The sequence below is a fragment of the Bos grunniens genome, chromosome 6 (assembly GCF_055505025.1).
Source record: "Bos grunniens cultivar Pamir isolate PY7600 chromosome 6, Bosgru_T2T1.0, whole genome shotgun sequence".
Classification (NCBI taxonomy): domain Eukaryota; kingdom Metazoa; phylum Chordata; class Mammalia; order Artiodactyla; family Bovidae; genus Bos; species Bos grunniens.
In genome coordinates this window covers 68,547,674-68,572,722 of record NC_141170.1, presented here as the reverse complement: position 1 = coordinate 68,572,722, position 25,049 = coordinate 68,547,674, and the positions used below count along the sequence as shown (strand labels likewise).

Sequence of the window (25,049 nt, the reverse complement as noted above, 5' to 3'; positions counted from 1 at the left end):
AGTATGCTATTTTTAGACTAGAATTTATGCCATGGACTCTCCTGGTTCTCTCTCACACGTACGTGCACGCAAGAGAGAACAGATATCAGTCATATATATTCTGTTTCTCTGGAGAACCCTAATATAATGTTAAAGAAGAAAAGATGACACAGTGTGTGCTGGCTCCTAAATGCATCCACCAGGAAGACACATATCATTTCTGTTTATATGTCATTGACCAAAGCAATTCCTGTGGCCACCTTGACTTCTAGACTTCTTGACTCCTAGATACTTCTGGAAGTACAGCCCTTACTTTTCACACTGTTCATGGGATTGGATGAGATGGTTGGATGGCATCACTGACTTGATGGACATGAGTTTAAGCAAGCTTCGGGAGTTGGTGATGGACAGGGAAGCCTGGCATGCTGCAGTCCATGGGGTCACAAAGAGTCGGACACGACTGAACTGAGCAATTGAACTGAACTGAACTGAACTGACAGCCCTTCCTATACTTGAATGTAGTCAGGAATGCACTTTGGTGATTAATGAATAATGATTTGCACAGTAATTCAATCCATTTATGAAGATACTCTTTATTTGTAGTAAAGTTCTTGTCACATTACTTGTCTATCCTTCAGGCATGTAATGAAGGTCAAAGCCATAATAGAAGATGGAGAATTAAAATAAGTTACAAAAAGCAGAAACACACATACAAATTTGAGGGATTTATGAATATTAGTTCATTGGACTATTTATTAAATAATTTAATATATGTGAAGAGCCTAGAATTGCCCCTGGTATACTGTAAGTTCTCAATTAATATTACCAAGCACTCTTATTATTGTTACAAAATAGTACTCTACTGACAAAGTTAGATTATCAGTAACCCTCTTAAAGAGAGCCTGTTTTTGCAAATATCAAGATAATGATCATTCCTACCATACTGTGATTTATTGCCCTATAATACTCTTTTGTGGCATGGATCACAAAGGTAACAAAAACATTACAGTGAAGCAGAAATGAAATCATGGGATTTTTTCCCACAAATATTGATTGTGTGTCATCTTTGGAAATAAAACCCCCTGGACTGACTATTTCCTTTAAAATATTCTGAATTAAATGAAGGCCCTTGAAAGCTAGGAACAAATGGCATACTTGCTTTGATCTGACATAAAGGAGATAGGTACATTTAAATGCAGCCCTATTCTAAGTTTCAGTCCAGGAAACTCTGAGCAAACTGTCAGTTAAAATCAGCTACACTGAAGACAGATTTTTACAAGAGAGAACCACGTAAGATTAAATAAATGGAGTATACAAACAAGAAAGATGTTTGGAGCCTCTGCTTATGGGCTGCATAAACTAATTAGATCAGCTCTCTGTTGTAATGTAAAGTATTATTTATAGTATATCAGAGCAAAGGTTTTCAAATATGAATGAACCAAATTGGATCCCCCAGCCTCAGTCACTTAATAGCTGTGATATCTCTTCATTACTTAACCTCCTTAACCTTCTTAAGTTTCAGTGTCCTCATCTTACTATGGATAAAATAATCCCCATAATCTGATAACTTCATAAGGTTATTAGGAAACTTAACTTCCTTAAGTCTCAGTATCCTCTTCTGTGCTACATAGAAAATAATCTCTGTAATTTAATAGCTTTATAGGAATATTATATTAAGCAATAATCTTCAGAGATTAAATGATAACCTTATTAAATGTGTTGAGAATGGTGTCTGGCAAACAGATGAGCACAGTATGATAACAATTATCATTATTAAATCTAGTACTGACATTCAGCATCTGTTAAATTTGCGAACAGAATACTCATGCTCCAACCATCTATTGCTGGGTAACAAACATCCTGAAATAAAGTAATAAACTTTTATTAATATCTCACCCAAATTTTGTAGGTCAAGAATGTGTGCCCGGCTCAGGTGGGTGATTCATTGGCTCCATATGGTATCAACTGTGTTGTCAACCACTCAGTGGTATTCAGTTGTCAGATGAACTGTTCAAAAGGGTCCCAGATGGCTTGACTCTTGTGTCTCAAAGGACATGACTAAACGTCAGGGCCTGGCTGAGACTGTCACCTACCATGCCTATGTGCCATGAGGACTCTCTAGCATGGTAGTCACAGGGTAATGGGACTTCTTAAGTGGCAGTTTACAGTTTCCATGAAAATACTGCAAGGGACAGGAACCAGCATGATGTTACTCCCACTCTGTCCTACTGATAAAATCAGTCACAGAGTCTGTCCACATTCAAGAAGAGGGAACAAAGAACCTCTCAGGAAGAGGAGTGACCATCTTTATAAGATCACTGTAATAACCATCATTACAAGGTTCACTACGAGTTCTTTGTGTTGTAATGAAGCAGCATATCACTATGCATATGGATTATGTAATGTGACATGGATGCACTGGAGCTAGAGCTTTATGGATATGGAGCTTTACATATGGAGCTTAGCAACTAATGTTCCATTTGGGCACTTACATATTGCAGTAGCTCCTTTCTCACATGGAATGTGAAATACTATATTTTTCAGTATCATCACTATACTCATGAAATTGATATTCAAAAAAAGACATCAGAAAGTGTTTTCTGTTAAGGGTCAGAGAGTAAATAGTTTAGGCTTTCCGGGCCATATGCTGTGTCCTTCTTCTTTTTCTTTTGTTGTTAACAACTCTTTAAAAGGTGTAAAAGAACAAAATAAAATATCCATGGCACAGAAGGCCATACAAAAACAAGCCAAGGGCCAGATTTGGTCTGAAGGCAATAGTCTGCTGACCCCTGAACAAATGAAGAGCAATATAAGTATAAATGACTCCAATTCTAAACTATGAAAATGTGTACAAAACAGTAATGAAGATCCTGAAAAATGTAGGATGCTCAATGTCCTTAGGAGCATTAGGAAAAATAGAGTTAAAAAAACTTGTATTAAGAATTTAATTTGTTCCAAGCAGTATTAAGTTCTGTTATGAAATTATCACATTTACTACCTACAACAACCTTAAAGGTGACTTGTTGTACCCATTATATAAATACAATTAAAATATGAGCTATTTAAAGGCAAGTATTAGAATTTACTTATGTTCAAAATCTAACACATAGACTGATATAGAATTTAAATATATGTTGGATGAATTGAATTAAATGATGAAATACTTGGGTTCAGAATTATTCATTAAAAATCACAGAGGTCCAGAGTGGAGGCCCTGGAATTCAAAAGTGATTTCTTTATTTTCAATACTTCACCCAACTCTTTCTCACTGTGTTGCCACTTTAACAACTTCTAGCGCCAACAATCTGATTTAAAAATAACTTACTATAGCAATATGATTACTGTCCTTAGGAAATTAAGCAGTATTAAGCAGTATTTATCTATAAATTAGGTAATATAAAGTCTTAACATTTGTTTTATTTTTGCAGAATTGAATTTATGATTTGGGGGAATCTTTGATGTCCATGGTTTATTTATTTCAACCACTCTCTGTCTATGCTCTTAATTATTACAAGCAAGGACAGGACAGAATCAAGTTGTATAAACTTTACATATTTTGGGTGACCTTCCTTAAGAAAAAGAATATAGAATAAGATACAAAAATAGTTACAAAATAAATGTCTATTTAAAAAACATAAATTATAAGAAATTTCACATTTTATAGATCTGACAAATAAAAAATGTATCACAATGTTTCCCCTAAATTTGGTGTGACCAAAACTTTTGAAAAAATGCTACATAGACTCAATTTGAAATTAAGGCATATAGAAGAGCAATGGAAATAGATTTTTAAGTGTTTTTGCACTGTCTTAAACTTAATAATTGAATAAATACAACATAGTTTGACATATTGATGAATAGCTTACAGTATGAGTTTGTCACAGAAGTATTTGTTACTTTAGGCTATCTTTATTGCACTGGTGAATATATGGAGTGTCATTTCATGTTCAAGTGCCAGACTTTGTCGCTTGATATGTCAGATATGGTAACTCCAACACACTGGCATGTAAAAGTCACCCAGCTACACACATACTGACTCTATTTGCAATATTGCTATACATTTGCGCCCTCAAACACAGGGATTCTGAAAATCTTCTGTATTTGTAAAATCTATGCTTAGAAATCACACACACATACAAACACACTCACTCAAAAGAATAGCGAGTGTCTTCTGCCTTACTGAGTAATTCCTACACGAGAGAATATTTGTTTTAATTAGATGTCAAAGAGAAGCCCATTTTGCATTTAGAATTTTTTACCTAATAATTAGAAGTTTCAGCAGACTTGTTTCTGGCCCCACACACTTAAGCCTTGATTCCACTTCATCACCCATGTATTTCTAGGAACCCACACTAGGGGATGCAGAAGGCGATGGCACCCCACTCCAGTTCTCTCGCCTGGAGAATCCCATGGATGGCAGAGCCTGATAAGCTGCAGTCCATGGGGTTGCTCAGAGTCGGACATGACTGAGCAACTTCCCTTTCACTTTTCACTTTCATGCATTGGAGAAGGAAATGGCAACCCCCTCCAGTATTCTTGCCTGGAGAATCCCATGGACAGCGGAGCCTGGTGGGCTGCCCTCTATGGGGTCGCACAGAGTCAGACACGACTGAAGCGACTTAGCAGCAGCAGCAGCACACTAAGCGATATTCTATCACTGTACAGAAGCCATGGCACTGTACCATTGTGCCACCACACAGGGCAAGCTGGCACAATGGATGTCAAATTCTTGGGAGCCATTCTGTGCCATGGTTGTTATTAATAGAAATAACTGTGAATGAAAAAGACTTAAATCCATAAAAACATTCTTGACACACCCAAATTAGATGTATCCTCATCTCAACTTTTCCCTTAACTAGATTCCCAAAAATGCCTAAGGCTCTCTAACACCATTTAAACAGGAAGTATGATAGAGGAAATTGAAGAAGAAGGAAGCAGTGTTAGTAACCTATTGTGCTAAAAATTCTTTTCTTGCAAATTTCAAAAACATGTGACTATGTAAAGACATTGTTGCACCCCACCCCCTCACCCTAAGGTACTGGAAGAGGTTGACGCACGTGAAAGACCCTGAATGCATGAGGTTCATTAGCATCACATTAATTCTGCCCAGGGGAGTAATTCAGAAACAAAGAAAGACAGATGGGGATGCCTAAAGAGTAACTTTTGACAGTTGAATACAATATTGTTTTAGCAGTTCAGTTCAGTTCAGTCCAGTCGCTGAGTCCTGTCTAACTCTTTGAGACCCCATGGACTGCAGCAAGACAGGCATGCATGTCCATCACCAACTCCCGAGATTTACTCAAACTCATGTCCATTGAGTTGGTGATGCCATCCAACCATCTCATTCTCTGTTGACCCCTTCTCCTCCTGCCTTTAATATTGCCCAGCATCAGGGTCTTTTTAAATGAGTCAGTTCTTCGCATCAGGAGGCTAAAGTATTGGAGTTTCAGCTTCAGCATCAATGCTTCCAATGAATATTCAAGACTGATTTCCTTTAAAATAGACTGATGGAATCTCCTTGCAGTCCAAGGGACTCTCAAGAGTCTTCTCCAATGCCACAGTTCAAAAGCATCGATTCTTCAACACTCAACATTCTTAATAGTTCAACTCTCACACCCGTACATGACTACTGGTAAAGCCATAACTTTGACTAGATGGGCCTTTGTTGGCAAAGTAATATGTCTGCTTTTTAATATGCTTTCTAGGTTGGTAATAACTTTTCTTACAAGGAGCGAGCATCTTTTCATTTCATGGCTGAAGTCACCACCTGCAGTGATTTTGGAGCCCCCAAAAATGAAGTCTGTCACTGTTTCCACTGTTTTCCCATCTATCTGCCGTGAAGTGATGGGACCAGATGTCATGATCTTAGTTTTCTGAATGTTGAGCTTTAAGCCAACTTTTTCACTCTCCTCTTTCATTTTCATCAAGAGGCTCTTTAGTTCTTTGCTTTCTGCCATAAAGGTGGTGTCATCTGTATATCTGAAGTTACTGATATTTTTCCAGGTAATCTTGATTCTAGCTTGTGCTTCATCCAGTCCAGCATTTCTCGTGATATATTCTGCATATAAGTTAAATAAGCAGGGTGACAATACATAGCCTTGATGCACTCCTTTTCCAATTTGGAACCAGTCTGTTGTTCCATGTCCAGTTCTAACTGTTGCTTCTTAACCTGCATACAGATTTCTCAAGAGGCAGGTCAGGTGGTCTGGTATTCTTATCTCTTCCAGAATTTTCCACAGTTTGTTGTGATTCACACAGTCAAAGGCTTTGGCATAGTCAATAAAGCAGAAGTAGATGTTTTTCTGGAACTCTCTTGCTTTTTCAATGATCCAACAGATGTTGGCAATTTGATCTCTGGTTCCTCTGCCTTTTCTAAATCCAATTTGAACATCTGAAAGTTCACAGTTCATGTACTGTTGAAGCCTGGCTTGGAGAATTTTGAGCATTACTTTACTAGCGTGTGAGGTGAATGCAGTTGTGCAGTAGTTTGAGCATTCTTTGACATTGCCTTTCTTTGGGATTGGAATGAAAACTGACCTTTTCGAGTTCTGTGGCCACTACTGACTTTCCAAATTTGCTGGCATACTGAGTGCAGCACTTTACAGCATGAGCTTTTAGAATTTGAAGTAGCTCAACTGGAATTCCATCACCTGCACTAGCTTTGTTCATAGTGATTCTTCCTCAAGCCCACTTGACTTCACATTTTAGGATGTCTGGCTCTAGGTAAGTAATGATACCATCAGGATTATCTGAGTTGTGAAGGTCTTTTTTGTATAGATCTGTGTATTCTTGCCACCTCTTCTTAATATATTTTGTTTCTGTTAGGTCCATAACATTTCTGTCCTTTATTGTGTTCCCTTTGCATGAAATTTTCCCTCGGTATCTTTAATTTTCTTGAAGAGATCTCTAGTCTTTCCCATTCTGTTGTTTTCCTCTATTTCTTTGCATTTATCACGGAGGAAGGCATTCTCATCTCTCCTTGCTATTCTTTGGAAATCTGCATTCAAATAGGTATATCTTTCCTTTTCTCCTTTGCCTTTTGCCTCTCTTCTTTTCACAGCTATTTGTAAGGCCTCCTCAGACATCTCTTTTGCCTTTTCACATTTCTTTTTCTTGGGGATGCTCTTGACCCTTGGCTCCTGTAAAATGTCATGAACCTCTGTCAATAGTTCTTCAGTCATTCTTTGTGTATCAGATCTAATCCCTTGAAATTATTTGTCACTTCCACTGTATAATTGTAAGGGATTTGATTTATATCAAAACTGAATGGTCTAGTGGTTTTTCCTACTTTCTTCAATTTGTCTGAATTTGGCACTAAGGAGTTCATGATCTGAGCCACAGGCAGCTCCCGGTCTTGTTTTTGCTGACTGTATAGAGCTTCTCCATCTTTTCTGCGAAGAATATAATCAATCTGATTTGTTGTTGACCATATGGTGATGTCCATGTGCAGAGATCAAATTGCCAACATCCGCTGGATCAAAGAAAAAGCAAGAGAGTTCCAGAAAACCATCTATTTCTGCTTTACTGACTATGCCAAAGCCTTTGACTGTGTGGATCACAATAAACTGTGGAAAATTCTGAAAGAGATGGGAATACCAGAACACCTGATCTGCCTCTTGAGAAATTTGTATGCAGGTCAGGAAGCAACGGTTAGAACTGGAGATGGAACAACATACTGGTTCCAAATAGGCAAAGGAGTTCATCAAGGCTGTATATTGTCACCCTGTTTATTTAACTTATATGCAGAGTACATCATGAGAAGCGCTGGACTGGAAGAAACACAAACTGGAATCAAGATTGCCGGAAGAAATATCAGTAACCTCAGATATGCAGATGACACCACCCTTATGGCAGAAAGTGAAGAGGAACTCAAAAGCCTCTTGATGAAAGTGAAATGGAGAGTGAAAAAGTTGGCTTAAAGCTCAACATTCAGAAAATGAAGATCATGGCATCCGGTCCCACCACTTCATGGGAAATAGATGGGGAAACAGTGGAAACAGTGTCAGACTTTATTTTTCTGGGCTCCAAAATCACTACAGATAGTGACTGCAGCCATGAAATTAAAAGACGCTTACTCCTTGGAAGGAAAGTTATGACCAACCTAGATAGCATATTCAAAACAGAGACATTACTTTGCCAACAAAGTTTCTTCTAGTCAAGGCTATGGTTTTTCCTGTGATCATGTATGGATGTGAGAGTTGGACTGTGAAGAAGGCTGAGCACCGAAGAATTGATGCTTTTGAACTGTGGTGTTGGAGAAGACTCTTGAGAGTCCCTTGGACTGCAAAGAGATCCAACCAGTCCATTCTGAAGGAGATCAGCCCTGGGATTTCTTTGGAAGGAATGATGCTGAAGCTGAAACTCCAGTACTTTGGCCACCTTATGCGAAGAGTTGACTCATTGGAAAAGACTCTGATGCTGGGAGGGATTGGGGGCAGGAGGAGAAGGGGATGACAGAGAATGAGATGGCGGATGGCATCACTGACTCAATGGATGTGAGTCTGGGTGAACTCCAGGAGTTGGTGATGGACAGGGAGGCCTGGCGTGCTGCGATTCATGGGGTCGCAAAGAGTTGGACACGAATGAGCGACTGATCTGATCTGATCTGTTGTGTAGAGTCTTCTCTTGTGTTTTGGAAGAGGGTGTTTGCTATGACCAGTGTGTTCTCTTGGCAAAACTCTGTTAGCCTTTGCCCTGCTTCATTCTGTACTCCAAGACCAAATTTGCCTGTTACTCCAGGTATTTCTTGATTTCCTACTTTTGTAGTCCAATCTCCTGTAATGAAGAGGACATCTTTTGGGCGGCATTAGTTCAAAAGCTCTTGTAGGTCTTCATAGAACTGTTCAACTTCAGCTTCTTTAGCATTACTGGTCAGGGCATAGACTTGGATTAGTTTCCTCAGTCAGTGTCTCCCAATAGGAAGCTTCCATAAGCCTCTTATCCTTCTCCATCAGAGGGCAGACAGACTGAACACCACAATCACAGGAAACTAACCAATCTGATCACATGGACCATAGCCTGTCTAACTCAATGAAACTATGAGCCATGCCATGTAGGCCCACCCAAGATGGATGGATCATGGTGGAGAGTTCTGACAAAACATAGTCCACTGGAGAAGGGAATGGCAAACCACTTCAGTATTCCTGCCTTGACAACCCCATGAACAGTATGAAAAGGCAAAAAGATAAGACACTGAAAGATGAACTCCGCAGGTCGGTAGGTCCCCAATATGCTACTGGAGATCAGCAGAGAAATAACTCCAGAAAGAATGAAGATACTGAGCCAAAGAAAAAATAACACCCAGTTGTGGATGTGACTGCTGATGGAAGTAAAATCTGATGGTGTAAAGAACAATATTGCATAGGAAACTGGAATATTAAGTCCATCAATCAAGACAAATTTGAAGTGGTCAAACAGGAGATGGCAAGAGTGAACATCGACATTTTAGGAATCAGTGAACTAAAATGGACTGGAATGGGTGAATTTAACTCAGATGACCATTATATCTACTACTATGGGCAAGAATCCCTTAGAAGAAATGGAGTAGCCATCACAGTCATTGGTTTATAGACCGTTGCAAAGCATGATTCTGTAAGGCAAGATAAAACAGAAACTGAGATACTACCTTTGTTTCAGTTACACCTTTTTTTAATTGTATTTTTCTCTCATCCTCTCTCATATGTTTTAATTCTGTTTTATAAGAAAGAAGCAAACCTTCCAATTTGTTAGATGAAAAAGAGAAGCTTTATATCAAATGTCATTGAAAAGACAAGGACAGGTACAATTTCTTTCCTCCAAATAGACAGACATGATCAGAAACAGAAAGATGTAGTAAACCTCTCAGTGCTAAATTCAGATATATACTGTTGATGATATATACTCTTACTAACCCCAACTGTTAGTTTAATAATTCATCAAAACACTTGATATTTTATTCATAGATTAGCCAAATCAAAAGCTTCTAATTACATCCATATAGTTTTTTTTTAATCTAGTGTTTTGGAGACACAATTGAAAATCAGTTACACAGTCAAAACAAGAATTAAAAAGAATAACCATAAATACAAAAATCAATATTATCTTTCCATCTTATGGTACATCAACAATACTTTATCACAGTCCTATTTAAAGTGTTAAAATGCCATACCAGTCATTAGGAAAAAATAAACTACAGTGAAATGTGTCTGCTAATGTTGAAAATCACCAGGTACAAATTTATATTGCTTTATGTATATAGCAAGTACTTGCCTTGCCATTGGAACTTGTATTTCCACCTGTGACTAAATAGAATAACTGCTGTTTTATAGGGATTATAGTTGAAACCCATATCATCTATTTGGTAGGGCTTTTAACCCAGCTTCACTTCTATAATTCATTAAAAAAGAGCCACTTAGAACATATTACTGCTTTCAAAGTCAATGTAGGTCTGAAATGTATTGACAGTTTCCAGGTATTGGTCCTAGGTCAGGTTAATAATCAGTGTAACTGACAGAGCTGAATAGTGATTTCATTTTAGCCATCCCTGTTCCTTCTGGAGGTGAACTTCCACTTCTGTTAACAGTTACCCAGACCTAGTCAATGGCATCATCTAGCCACAAGGGGGCTGAGAAGAATAATCCTATCCTAGGTCCAGAAGTTAGCAAGCAAATATTGTATTTGGGGAAAGGTCCCAAGGATTACCATATAAGGATGAGCATATATCACTGAAAAACTCATTGCTGGTAAAGTAGTTAATCAAACTTACTATATTATCCATCCTAGAAACATTCTACATTTTGTATTTTCTAAATTTTAATGGGTTAAATTTGATTGAGTAATGTTTTATATTACCTGGTATTGGTAATTAACATAAGTGATCTAGTTAGCATAGGTCAACATAGGGAATAAAATTTATAAAGCTAATTCATAATTTTCAACCATACTTAGTACAAGCAAGGTCATTTATTTGAGTATTATATTAATACAATCCATTATAATGAGATATTTTTTCCCCAAACCCTTAATATATTATCTAGGCTTAGAGGTCATTAGTCACAGTAGCATTTGGCATATCCTGCCACGGCAGTAAAGAAATGCCAAATGTCTCAGATTCCTGGAAAGGGCATTGGAATGTTCAGTTTTTACTATAGATAAAGACAGGGGACAGCCTCAGATGGTCAAAAATAATAGGATATACTGTTTTGACCTATCAAGGGTCTTTCTCCCAAAAACTCACCCAGATTTTGCAAAATACTGTTTTCCTCTCAAACTTAGATATTTGCAAATGTATAAAAATTACCATAAAGTTGGAAAAATCCATAAATCATCTTGTAAATAAAAAACCTGTTTGTCAGTTACAGTATCTGATTAGATATATTTCACATAAATTTTAAATCTATGTTATATTGAATATATTTTGACATTTAAAACTCTAGAAAAACATTCCCTCAATTTGTTCTGTGCTTAAAGTGAAATATTTCTATCAGGTGTCATTTTTAAACAAAAACACTACATTTAAATCAGCATATCACACAGACTATAAACTAATATTTAAGTAAACTCTTAAAATTATTTTCATGAATTTCTTTTTCTCTTAAGTTTTTGTACTAGACTTACGGAAATGTTTAATAGTTATTCAAATAGGCAGTATGAATCAGTTTAGTTCTTAGCTTGTGTTCTTCTACTACTGATATATTGCATTATATGGCTTTGCATTACATGATCTCATGATTTAAACCGTACAACTTGTTCTATTTCTTGACTGGAGACCAATTAAATAACCACTGATGCAAGCAGTTATTACCTGCTTAAAAGGAAATCTGTGGTTTCCTTATTTAAACTGCTGAGTTTTAATGTCCATCAAAAAGTCTGTTATTTCAATGAATAATTTACCCATTTACGTATACTACACATTTTAATACTACAAACATGAATTTAAGACTGCAAAAGATTCCTGTAGTTTCTCGCAGTCCCAGGAATCAGAATCATATTTGCTGTAAGTCGAGTTATACTTACTATTAAAATGACAGATTTAAGGGACAGTCATTTTTGATTATTTAGAGAAAGAAAACTAAAGTATCAAGTTTACCAGAAGTAGTTGGAGAAATGATTGATCGTAAAGACCTCAAAAACGTGTTTACACATATGTAAGTGGATACAGATGACCGAACATCGAAAAAGATAAAAGGTCAACGGATTTGGAGATGTAGGAGTGTCATTTCCTTAGTTTGTCCCTTGGTGGCGTTCTTGAGTCACTTTCTCCCTTCCCGTCAAACTGCTTTATATTTCTTTCCAGAACTGGCTATCATGTTTACTGTATTTAACCTTTTTTCTTGTATTATCGTAAATACAGCGTCTATAATGAATGAAAGCCCCCCAGAGATCACATCTCTGGCACGTACTTCTTTGTATTCATTCTAACCCATAAACTTTTGTTGTTGTTTTTCCTCTTCCTGCCTTTTCTTAAGGCTTAAACTACAACACGGACCCTGGATGCTATTTTTCAGCTCAGTCATTGAATTTTTTTTTTTACTGCAAAGCAGTTTTAAGTAAGCAAGGTTAGTCGATAAATTTAAAAAGAAAAACCAAAAACTACCGAGTATTGTAAGATATTGGCATAGAAAAGAAATCGTTGGCCGAGCTTTTATTGTCTATTAGAATGCAGTGATATTTCTATAATAAATTTTCCTTTTTAACCTTCGTTTCAAAGGGACATTTCTTTTTATTGTCCTTAAAAAAATTTTTTTAACATTCTCTCAGATACTTTAGTTCATACAAGGGATGACGTTGTATCTGATCAAGGCGGGTTTTAGGACACTGAACTCGTTTTCTCTAATTCTGGACGCCAAAGCAACAGCAGCGGCAGCGTGCTCTTTAATTTATTGCAGCCGGTTACACTTTCGATTCCATTTCCTTCTGAACCCTTTCCTCTCAGGTTGAGAAGATAAATGCAGCCTCGGGTTTGAAGGGCCGGGCGGGGTTTGTGGGTGGGAGCGAACCCGGATATCATATTCCCTTGGTGAGGTCTCGTACTGCGGGGGATATAGCCCCCCGGTTGCATTTAATGAAATTGCTGAGCACTTGTGACACTGGCTCTGAGACTGCGGAAATGGGGCGGGGGTGGGGGAATCGGCTTCTCGCCTCCATTCATCCTTCGCGCCGGCTGGAGGCAGGAGTTGGAGTGTCAGTCCCTAGACAGGGGGCGGAAGAGGACGGGAGCTCCGACCGCGGCAAGGGCGCTTGGAAAGCTCTCCTCACCTCGCCCACAACCCTACCCCGCCCATTCCGTTCCTTTTCCCAGGAACCCAACGAACGACCAGGCAAATCTGCCAACACTCCTGGGCTGCTCTGGAAAGGTCGGAGCCGGGGAACGTGGGGGAAGGGAGAAGCCAGAAGGCTTCAAGGCCTCGACAGTCTGGTCGCGCTATTCTCCATGCCCGGCACGTCGGACCCATTTCCCACGCCGGTTTGGCTGCGCCGCGGAGTTGGTAGGGATGAGAGTGGGGAGGGCGGGCTGGTGACTCGCAATGAGGAAACCACTCCACTGTGAAGGACGCGGCCCGCCCCCCCCTCCCCACTCCACCCCACCTCCCGGTCATCTGGAAGGAAATTTCAACGCTCTAGGGAAAAGCCGCCTACTCTTCCCCCCAACCCCTCCCCCTCCCCCCCCCCCCCCCCCGCCGCTGGTGTGCGCCTAAAGACTGCGCGTCGGAGCGGTGGGCGCACAGGCTTGTTCAAGTTTACAGTCTGGCGAGGCAAGAGGGAGTGTACAGTGTCTCTGCCTACGCGGCTGCCCGAAGTTTGCAAAATCTTAGGAAAGGCGGCGAAAGGACTGAGTTTACTGCACCATATTGCCGCGTATTGGAATGCGCGGGCTTCCGTCTTGGACCCTGGAAAAAACGGGACTGGGTGTCTCAGGGAGGCAGCGTTCTGATAAACCAGAGTTTGCTCAATATAAGGGGAATTTGGCTTTATTGACACTTAGCCTGCCGCTTCTGCGCTGCGGCGCCCGCCCCCGCCCCCCGGCTCTAGACTGCGGCGGTGAGCACTGAGTCTGCGCGCCGAGCAGTTCTCGCTGATGCTGCAGATATAGAGCGAAGAGGCTCCGGTGCCTGCGAGGGGTAGGAGGTGGAGGGACAGGGGGTGGGGAGGCGGATGGAAAGGCTGGATTCCCGGCCAGGCCTCAGAGGAGGAGCCACTACCCCCAGAGTGCTGCTGTTTTAGCAGACTGGAAAATACTCGCCAGCTCCCTGGCACAGACCACGATTGCTCCATCCTCCGCACCTCTACGATCCCCCATAGGGAATGCTTGGAAATCTCTGCCGCCTCGCCCCCCATTCTTGCTGGCTGCGCCCGGCTAAACAACCGCGCGCTACGTCTGCTCAAAGACTTTATTGGTGTTTGTCTTTAAATCATTCCGCCGCCTCACATAGGTACCGTAAAGGCAGAGTACTCACTCTGGCCGTATTTCTTTCTCTTTTCTTCTTTTCGCTTTAAATTTTCCTTTAAGTGGAGGACCTTTAATGCCTTTAAATTGAGCAAACCGGCTGAGGACTAACCAAAACCTAGTAGCAGCCCCCATTCTTTTTGTGAGATGGTAAGAATTCCCTCCAAGGATTTCCTACCCACTTCAACCGCCCCCCCCCCCCCCCAGTCCTGGCTAGGCCCCCTTGTTTAACTGCCGCTGAAATAAATGAAGAGTAAATGTCTATAGTTCGGGAAACGCGACCAGACTTGAAATCCGATGAGGCGAGCTGCGGTGGCAGTGTCTGAAAAGCTGGGAAAGCCTCGCGTGGGGGAACACCATCTACGTTCTAGTGGCACAAAGTCAAAAGAAGGAGAGAAAAGGAGCGAGGGACAGTTTGGTACACAAAGTTGACATTAAAGTTTATTTCCCTTTTATCCAGATAGGTGACGCTACACTTTGCCAGTTACTAAAAGCTGCAGGTTTCTGCTTAGAAAATAATATCGAGGCTTCCAACATGTGTTTATTCCCCAGGCGCGCGCACACACGGTCTACCCCGTAAGCAAGCACGGCGACAGGAATGCCAAGCATTTAAACAAAGACAGAGCACCCTCCCCCTCCCCAAACCCCAACGCTCCTAACTCTGCGCTCCCAAAAAAGGATCGCTGTCCCACTCTCTCAGGAGTTCGCAGTTCTCTCTTAACGACTGCAGCCCATCATGGTTTCTCAGAACACCAGCGTAAGCTCCCTGGCCACACGCTGGGTCCCCGAAGCCACAGCTGACCAAGCCTTAACCAAGAAGCTACTTCGCGAACCAGAGACAGTAGGGGGCAGGGATGAAGAACATACTCTGAGAAGGGGAAGGAGAAACGTTTGCTGACACAGGTTCGGCGCTCTCAAACACGCTCTGGGCATTAGCTAGAGAGAGAAGGAAATTTACCAGCCCCAGGGAGGGAAAGCAAGTTCCCCCAGAAGGCAGCGGCTGCCCTTGCTGGGGAGGGAGAGGGACAAGCTTTGGCTTAAGGGTGACTTGTTAGGATTGCGCACACTTGGAGTGGCCCCCGGAGCTGAAGCTGGGCTTTCCGGAGCGGGGCGGCTGGCTAGTGCTCCCTCCTGTCTCCCTCCCCCTCGGTCCTCCTCCCTCCTCTGAGTGTGTAGTTTCCACGGCTCCACTGCTACCGCCGCCGCAGTAGCGTCAGGGACAAGCTTGAGCCTCAAGCAAGGCAGAGAGCTCCCAGCAGCAACCATCACTTTGGGCAAACTTGCGGGTTTCCGGCTCGCGGCTGGCGAGCTGGAGCTTCCCACTTGCCATTCAGTGTCTTAGAGCCGTGGCAGCCAAAGAGGCGGCGGGAGCGCAAGCACTAGACTCTCCCAGACACCAGAGGGGACGAGACAACTGCGGAATTCACCCGCCGTGCCAGGGCACTTCCGAGGCAACAACCGACTGGCACTTTTTCTCCCCTTGGCAAACTGTGTGTGTGTGTGTTTTTTTTTTTTTTTTTTTTTTAAAGCTTCTTGGCAGCTGTCTCTGACTCCACCTCCCCCCACCCCATGCCTTGTGCTTTTCTTCGGAAATCCGGACAGAATTGGGCATCTTTGTTAATTGCCGTTGGGGGAGCCCGGCTGGGGTCTTTCGCCAGGCCAGCGTCGCCTGCCCACCAAGCCTGGTTTGCTCACCTTTGAACTGCAAAGGGATCAAGTTCAGCTCGAGTTGCCTGTATTGGGACTGGGAGAAAGGAGAGGGAGCTTGAGGGAGAGAGGAGTGGGAGAAGGGGAAAGGGGAAACGGGAGGAGGGAGGAGAGAGGAGGAGGAGAGAGGGAGGGGAGGGATCGAGAGAGAGAGAGCGGGGAGAGAGAGAGGCTGCAATCTCCTCCCTGAATCGCGCACAGCGCTGCAGATCCCTGTGCTCTGACATGCGGGCCGAATGCAGGTGAGGAAAGGCACGGACTCTGCGGCTGCGAACCCAAACTTGGGCACCGCGCGGTGCGCACGGCTCAGCCTTCACCCCCGCGGGCGAACGGCTGCTGCGGTTTCAGGCGGCGGCTTCGAGACTAATGACCTTGCGCAGAGTTGTTAAGAAAAAAGAGAAACCCGAGCTCTCTGGGTGAGACCGGACCGACACTCAGGGCGTCTCTGAAGATGGCTCGGGCTGCTTTTCCGCGCACGGGGGGAACCCGGACGCGGACCGCTGTGTGACTCGAGTCGTCTCCACTGTACGGTGCCCGAAGCGACCTGCCGGGATTTTTCATTCTCGATCTGTTGACTGGCTCCCCCGCTGCCTGATCGGAGTCGGAGTTGAGACTGGCTTGTTGCTGGCCCTAGCACCTCTTGCAGGAAGCGACTCACGTTTGCCTGGGCAGTCGGAGCAGAAGCTGGGTCTGGAGTGAGTGGCTGGAACGTGAATTGGACTCAACTCGAGTAGCAGCAAAGACGAGCGGGATTGGCAGGCGGGGGAGGCTGCAGGCTCGCTCCCGGCCGCTTCCCGGCTCCACCGCCCGCCTGCCGGAGCGGTTCCAGCCCCATCCGACTGAGCAGTGACGGGAGCCCGGGTTCCTCTGCCGGTTGCGGGTATGACTCTGGGGGGGCGCCGAGCCCGCGGCGCGCAGTGTCCCGTGAACTGTGAGTACTGCGACTGAACGGCGGCTGGCTAGCGGGCGATTAGCACCCATTGCATAAATTATGAAACAATAACTTTCGGAAGAAGCAAGAGGAAGAGAGAAAAAAAAAAAAGAAGGATCTATCGCTGGTCCCCCCTGGCCGACTCTGGACGCTGCTCTTGCCCCCTCCCTACGTTCCCTCTTGCTTCTTTCCTTCCCGGAGAGGGGAGAGGACTGGGAGGAGGGCAGGCCACGGGCCCCAGAGGAGGGGGGCGCCAAGGGGCCGTAATTAGAAGGAGCAGTAGCAGCAGCAGCAGGAGAAGATGCTGAGGATGCGGACCATGGGATGGGCGCGCGCCTGGTGTCTGGGCTGCTGTCTCCTCTTGCCGCTCTCGCTCAGCCTAGCGGCCGCCAAGCAACTCCTCCGGTACCGACTGGCCGAGGAGGGCCCAGCAGACGTCCGCATCGGCAACGTCGCCTCGGACTTGGGCATCGTGACCGGCTCCGGTGAGGTGACTTTCAGCCTCGAGTCGGGCTCAGAGTACCTGAAGATCGACAATCTCACCGGCGAGCTGAGTACGAGCGAGCGGCGCATTGACCGCGAGAAACTGCCCCAGTGTCAGATGATCTTCGACGAAAACGAGTGCTTCTTGGACTTCGAGGTCTCGGTGATCGGGCCCTCGCAGAGCTGGGTGGACCTGTTCGAGGGTCGGGTCATCGTGCTCGACATCAACGACAACACGCCCACCTTCCCGTCACCCGTGCTCACGCTCACGGTGGAGGAGAACCGGCCGGTGGGCACTCTATACCTGCTGCCCACCGCCACCGACCGCGACTTCGGCCGCAACGGCATTGAGCGCTACGAGCTGCTACAGGAGCCCGGGGGCGGCGGCGGCGGCGGCGGCGGCGGCGAGGGCCGGCGCGCCGGGCCTGCCGACAGCGCCCCCTACCCCGGGGGCGGCGGGAACGGCGGGAGCGGCGGCGGCCCCGGGGGCTCTAAGAGGAGGCTGGACGCGCCAGAAGCCGGCGGCGGGACCAGCCCCGGCGGACGCAGCAGCGTATTCGAACTGCAGGTGGCCGACACCCCGGATGGCGAAAAGCAGCCGCAATTGATCGTGAAGGGGGCGCTGGACCGCGAACAGCGCGACTCCTACGAGCTGACCCTGAGGGTGCGCGACGGTGGCGACCCGCCTCGCTCCTCTCAGGCCATCCTGCGGGTGCTCATCACCGACGTGAACGACAACAGCCCCCGCTTCGAGAAGAGCGTGTATGAGGCTGACCTGGCCGAGAACAGCGCCCCGGGGACCCCCATCCTGCAGCTGCGTGCCGCCGACCTGGACGTGGGGGTCAACGGGCAGATTGAGTATGTGTTCGGGGCGGCTACCGAGTCCGTGCGGCGGCTGCTGCGCCTAGACGAGACGTCCGGCTGGCTCAGTGTCCTGCACCGTATAGACCGCGAGGAAGTGAACCAGCTGCGCTTCACGGTCATGGCCCGCGATCGCGGGCAGCCTCCCAAGACAGACAAAGCCACGGTGGTCCTTAATATCAAGGACGAGAACGACAATGTGCCGTCCATTGAAATCCGCAAGATCGGGCGTATCCCACTCAAGGACGGGGTGGCCAACGTGGCCGAGGACGTTCTGGTGGACACCCCCATCGCCCTGGTACAGGTGTCTGACCGAGACCAAGGCGAGAATGGAGTGGTCACCTGCACCGTGGTGGGCGACGTGCCCTTCCAGCTCAAGCCGGCCAGTGACACAGAGGGCGACCAGAACAAGAAAAAGTACTTCCTGCACACCTCGGCCCCTTTGGACTATGAGACCACCAGGGAGTTCAACGTGGTCATAGTAGCGGTGGACTCGGGCAGCCCCAGTCTCTCCAGCAACAACTCCCTGATTGTCAAGGTGGGAGATACCAACGACAACCCGCCTGTCTTTGGCCAGTCAGTGGTGGAGGTGTACTTTCCTGAGAACAACATCCCCGGAGAGAGGGTAGCCACGGTGCTGGCTACAGACGCGGACAGTGGGAAAAACGCTGAAATCGCCTACTCGCTGGACTCTTCCGTGATGGGGATCTTTGCCATCGATCCCGATTCTGGGGACATCCTCGTCAATACCATGCTGGACCGCGAGCAGACTGACAGGTACGAGTTTAAAGTTAACGCCAGAGACAAAGGCGTCCCCGTGCTACAGGGCAGCACCACAGTGATTGTTCAGGTGGCTGACAAGAATGACAATGACCCTAAGTTCATGCAGGACGTCTTTACTTTTTATGTGAAAGAAAATTTACAGCCCAACAGCCCCGTGGGAATGGTCACAGTGATGGATGCTGACAAGGGGCGCAATGCAGAGATGAGCCTATACATAGAGGAGAACAGTAACATTTTTTCCATTGAAAATGATACGGGGACTATTTACTCCACGATGTCTTTTGACAGAGAACATCAGACCACATACACTTTCAGAGTCAAAGCTGTGGATGGAGGAGATCCCCCCAGATCTGCAACAGCCACGGTCTCTCTCTTTGTGATGGATGAGAATGACAATGCTCCCACTGTCACCCTTCCCAGAAATATTTCCTACACTTTACTGCCACCTTCGAGTAACGTCAGGACAGTAGTAGCTACGGTGTTGGCAACAGACAGTGATGATGGCATCAATGCAGACCTTAACTACAGCATTGTGGGAGGGAATCCCTTCAAGCTGTTTGAGATTGATTCCACCAGTGGTGTGGTTTCCTTAGTGGGAAAACTCACCCAAAAGCATTATGGCTTGCACAGGTTGGTGGTGCAAGTGAATGACAGTGGGCAGCCTTCCCAGTCTACCACGACTCTGGTGCATGTGTTTGTCAATGAAAGTGTTTCTAATGCAACTGTGATTGACTCCCAGATAGCCAGAAGCTTGCACACCCCACTCACCCAGGATATAGCTGGTGACCCAAGCTATGAAATTAGCAAACAGAGACTCAGTATTGTCATTGGGGTGGTTGCTGGAATTATGACTGTGATTCTAATCATCTTAATTGTAGTGATGGCAAGATATTGCCGGTCCAAAAATAAAAATGGCTATGAAGCTGGCAAAAAAGATCATGAAGACTTTTTTACACCCCAACAGCATGACAAATCTAAAAAACCTAAAAAGGACAAGAAAAACAAAAAATCTAAGCAGCCACTCTACAGCAGCATTGTCACTGTAGAAGCTTCTAAACCAAATGGACAGAGGTATGATAGTGTCAATGAGAAGCTGTCAGACAGCCCAAGCATGGGCCGATACCGATCAGTTAATGGTGGGCCTGGCAGTCCTGACCTGGCCAGGCATTACAAATCTAGTTCCCCCTTGCCTACTGTCCAGCTTCACCCCCAGTCACCAACTGCAGGAAAAAAACACCAGGCCGTACAAGATCTACCACCAGCTAATACATTTGTGGGAGCAGGAGACAACATTTCAATTGGATCAGATCACTGCTCTGAGTACAGCTGTCAAACCAATAACAAATACAGCAAACAGGTAAGATGCATCCCACATATATTTAAATATCTAAGACAGGACATCTTCTGCAAAGTCTTGTCTTCACTCTTAAAGCTATTAGTTAAATTTTTAATAGCAGGAAATTAATGTTGGTGTAATTCTTATACCATTTATTTAGTAGAGGACATTTACAAAAGGTACACCACTATAGTTTGCACCTTATACCAGAGTGTACTAAGTTACAGAGGGAAACACTGTAAGTGGTATTTTATGCTTCTCTTAGTGTTTGACAATTCTAATTCATGCTACATTTTTTGTTTCCAGATAAATATGTGTGAATTGTTTGGATGGCCAGTTTTAACCTAAAATTCTTTTCTTTTGTGCTACTAAGTGGATAATTTTATCCAAAGACAAAATTTCTAAAGTTACTACTGCTGTCTATGCAAATTGGACACTAAATAGTTTTAGCTACATTATACATTATGCAGAACTTTACAGATAAGCAGATGCTGATTCATGCAAATGAAGTATGAAGTCTGAGATATTGAAATGCTGACTGACAAAAATGCTGACTTAAAAATATTTAATGATATGTAAATGCCATAAAAAACTACATTTTAATATTGCAGTATCTATACAATTAGGCTTTTATGAGGATATGCAGTTGGCATTTGTAGTATATGTATTTGGTATGAAAAGTTCATAAGCAAAAGTAAATTGCATGAATCATGTATTATTTAAACCAAGTAACAAAAATGTTCATGTTTGGTGTAGTGTGTGTGAGAATATTTTGGTATGCATTGTGAAATATAGAGACTATAAAGGTTTTATGGAATATTTGACACAGTTGTTTCTCAGTGAAATGTGGAAACTAAAAAAAAAAAGCAAAGTATATTCTGAGGTGAACTTCAGAAAATATATAATTTATTTTTGCAAGTTTTGTTTTGTGTAATATGTGTGTGAGTGTATAACTCACAAAGTTTACTTTTCTCACCCATCAACATTTGACACACAACAAATGAAAACCGTTTGGAAACTTCTGTATCTAAAGCTGTAGCAACTCTGCTAATAAAACATCACATATTTCTTACCGCCAGAACATTTCAGGAAACATATTTATGTCTGTCAAGCAATACCCAATAAACAGTGTTCTATTAAATATGTTTTGCATGTGGAATGTGTGATCTTAATTAAGGCAATGTAAAAAGTTTATTTTATAGCCTCACATTGTTAGGCTCACATTGAAGATGTTACTGATGGGCTCATTAAATGTATAGAAAAGAGATAAATATTAATTTCTTGTTGTTTTCTATAATTTTAAAAATAAGCATTATAAAGAAATGTTTTTGATGTATTCCTTTATTGTAGCTATTTGGATAAGGAGAAATAGACAGTATGCTTTTATATCCAGTTACCAAAGCAATCTAAGAAAACACAGGTTTGAACTACATTGAATTAAATGACTTTTATAAAGATGTCTTTTCAAGTACGTGAGTCTTATTTCCTTTAAACTGAAATATGCCAAGTGGAAAGTATGTTTGTTATTGCTTTACCTAGGCTTAGAGGCAGATTTCTATTTTGTTTTTGGTGCTTTTATCTGTTTTATAAACAAGGAAGATTCCAGTTAAAAGTAACAGCACTTTTATAACATTAGTTATAGAACCCACAAATAGAGATTTGTAGAGATTTCTTTAGAAAATGATAATTTGTTAAGAGAAAGCATGTGAAAAGATCTTTATGCAGAATACTTACTTCACTGTCATCTTAAAAGAACTTTGTATCCTGTGGTTGACTAACATTTGCATTCTAAATTATGTAATCTTAAACTTTTGAGTGGACATATCAAGTGGCAGATTTATAGATATTTTATACAACTACCTCCTATGTTCTGTTCTGTCACTTAAGTTTTATTTGACTCATCAAATAGGGTTAGCTCTATATTCTTGAATATTTAAAACAGCCAATATCAAGAGTGTGGTGGCATCCTGTCTAAAAGGCAAAGTGATATGCTTATAAATAAACTAATGTATGGTGTTAGTCTCTTAACTGAACAAGGAAGTCCATATATCAGAAGAGAAAACCTACAAAGCCACTCAAATAAACCATGCAGTTTGCCAAAAGTAACTTTGGAAAACGTGTATGTTGTTAAGCACTTGAAAGATGTATAAAGTTTTAACCACGATAAACAGCTGATCTAAAATGAAATAAAGGCAAATGAAATACATTCCCCTTAATGTAATTAGTGATAGTAATTGATATGCTTCATCTACTCAGTGTTGCTGTCAGGAGAGACAAGGGATCCATTTACAAATTTACATTCTGTGTTGACATCTGGCATAATGAGATCTTTTTTGTTCTCATTTTTGTTTGTGCTGTAGATAGATGATTTTCTATATTTATTTTTAAAAGATATTGCCTTTTTAAACATAACCAAAATGTATTTTCTTTGATTAAACCTGAACTTTTTTTTAATTCAGAGTTTTCTTATAATTTCTCCCATTTAATGCTGAATTTATGTAAAGAAAATCTTGAGAGTTGCCATTTTTAAATTTCATATGGTAGGGATTAATTAAAAAATAGAAGATTTTGTCTGACATAAAGCCTTTATTAATTTATAATTTTCCCGAATTACCTTATTATAGTTCCTTATTTGTGATACAATGAAAATGATGTCTATTCCAGTGTTTTTATCTTCTTGAGAATAAGTGTTGCTCCTAAGTTCTGTTAATGGTTAGGCTCTAATGAGTTAAACAGCTTTGTAGAAATGAAAGTTTGTAAAAAAATGCCCCCTCCTCTTTTTTGTTTGTTTTCATGGGTTCTAGAGACAGTCAAATCAATCTTCTATAGTTATTCCTGGGCAGAATCTGGGAGATAATGTGTTGCAGAGATACTGGAATTATTTCAGAAATCCGCACATTTGATGACGTAGCCCAGGTTTTCATACTTTAGGCCTTTGCAATTCAAACAAGAGCCCTTGTTCTCAACTAAATAATGTGTCTAATTGAGAAAAATAGGGATCGTTGATAGCATTAAGTATCCTATCCACCTTTTCATTTCATTCTTCCTTTACTTGGTAAATCTGGCCTTGGTGGTTGTTAAAGTTTTGTGACCTGGAAGTTCAACTGTGCTTTTGATTTGTAATGAAAGCAGAAGCATTCTGTTTTCTATTCATTTTACTACGTGTTAAGTATTTTTCAATTGTCTTAAAAATAATATAATTTCAAAAGATTAATAGACAATATAAAACTATAGTTCCTACTTTGCAGATTATTTTCAACTCCTGTCAAGCTTGTCTTTGCCATGATGTTATTTAGATAACATACTGGCAAGTAAAAATTTTATTTTATTTAGTAAATGGAAGGTAATGTACTTTACTTTTGGCAAGCAGATAGAGGATACAGCTTGAATAAACATGAACTTAAAACTCTATTTGTAGCTGATCCTGAAATACTCAAGAAAAATTCATATTAACTGCAGTGACAGTTTCCTTTGCCTAAAAGAACTGCTGAATGTCGTCAGAATAATGTTCCTTTTAATTGATCGATTTGTGGTCAATATATCCATTATATACTTTGTAAAAATATGGCAGAAATTATTTTTTTAATTACTTAGATTTTGGAAGCAAGAAATGACTTGCCATCATCTCTTACAGTTCTAAGCACTAAGAAAACTGAGTATCGATTTATTTGTGAATGTATGTTATACCATATGTATTATAGTGGAAATGCATTTGCATGGTGATGCCAACCACAGCTTTCTGCTTTAACTCCATAAGCATTACTTCTACAATATGGTTCTGCTATCTATGACCAAGGACACTTTGAAGAGGCAGAATGAATCTGCATATGGTGGGATTTCTGTTACATATGGCCAGAAATCATAGACAAGAGGCTAGTGACTGATGAAAGTTAGACAGTGTCTTTAGTCAGGAGCTATCTACCAAACAGTTCTTGGCTTTCTGGATGTCTGTGAATCAAGGAAAGGGTCATTCACTGATTTGATCTGCAATGAATATACGGGTTTTTTGAAGTCCAGGTATGACCATTTGAACCTTATCTCAAACTTCTCCTAAGTCAGTTAATGAATTTGACCTAAGACCACAAAATCAATTTAATAATTGTAAGTAAATCATGCAGCTGGACAACTGTAACAAAAACATTCTTTCTTGTTATCTTTTATTTTTGAGTAAGTACATATCTCATGTGGAAAAGCATACTCCTGTGATAAATACGTATCATAATCCCTCTCTCTCTCTTGCTCTCTCACATACACCCATACAGACACACAAACAGACGTATTCATGTAAACTAACTATGGTGCCATTAAGCTCTTATTTACTGTGATATTCATACATTGATATGTAGAAGAGACTTAAACTTTAAACACAAACAAAACTGACATAAAATATATCATAATCAAATGTTTAATGTCAAAATTTCTAGAGATATCACATTTTACAATTAAAAGATATTAACCAAACCGATCTCCTCACTTTGTAGAAGAAACTGAGGCTTAGTTTGCAAGTTATTTGACTGAGATAGTAAGATTATCAGGGATATAAT

At 42.3% G+C, this 25,049-nt stretch overlaps 1 protein-coding gene across 10 annotated transcripts in view; it reads left to right on the top strand.

Annotated features, from left to right (window-relative positions):
* Positions 1-12,711: 12,711 nt before the first annotated feature.
* The window catches only part of PCDH7 (protocadherin 7), a 475,120-nt gene continuing 462,782 nt past the window's right edge, over positions 12,712-25,049 (top strand). For all 10 annotated transcript variants that reach the window (XM_086407752.1, XM_086407745.1, XM_086407744.1 and 7 more), the window contains exon 1: positions 12,712-20,526. In XM_086407752.1, coding sequence (XP_086263878.1) covers positions 17,344-20,526 — 3,183 coding nt within the window. In that variant the 5' untranslated portion in view covers positions 12,712-17,343. The remainder of the gene's footprint in view (positions 20,527-25,049) is intronic.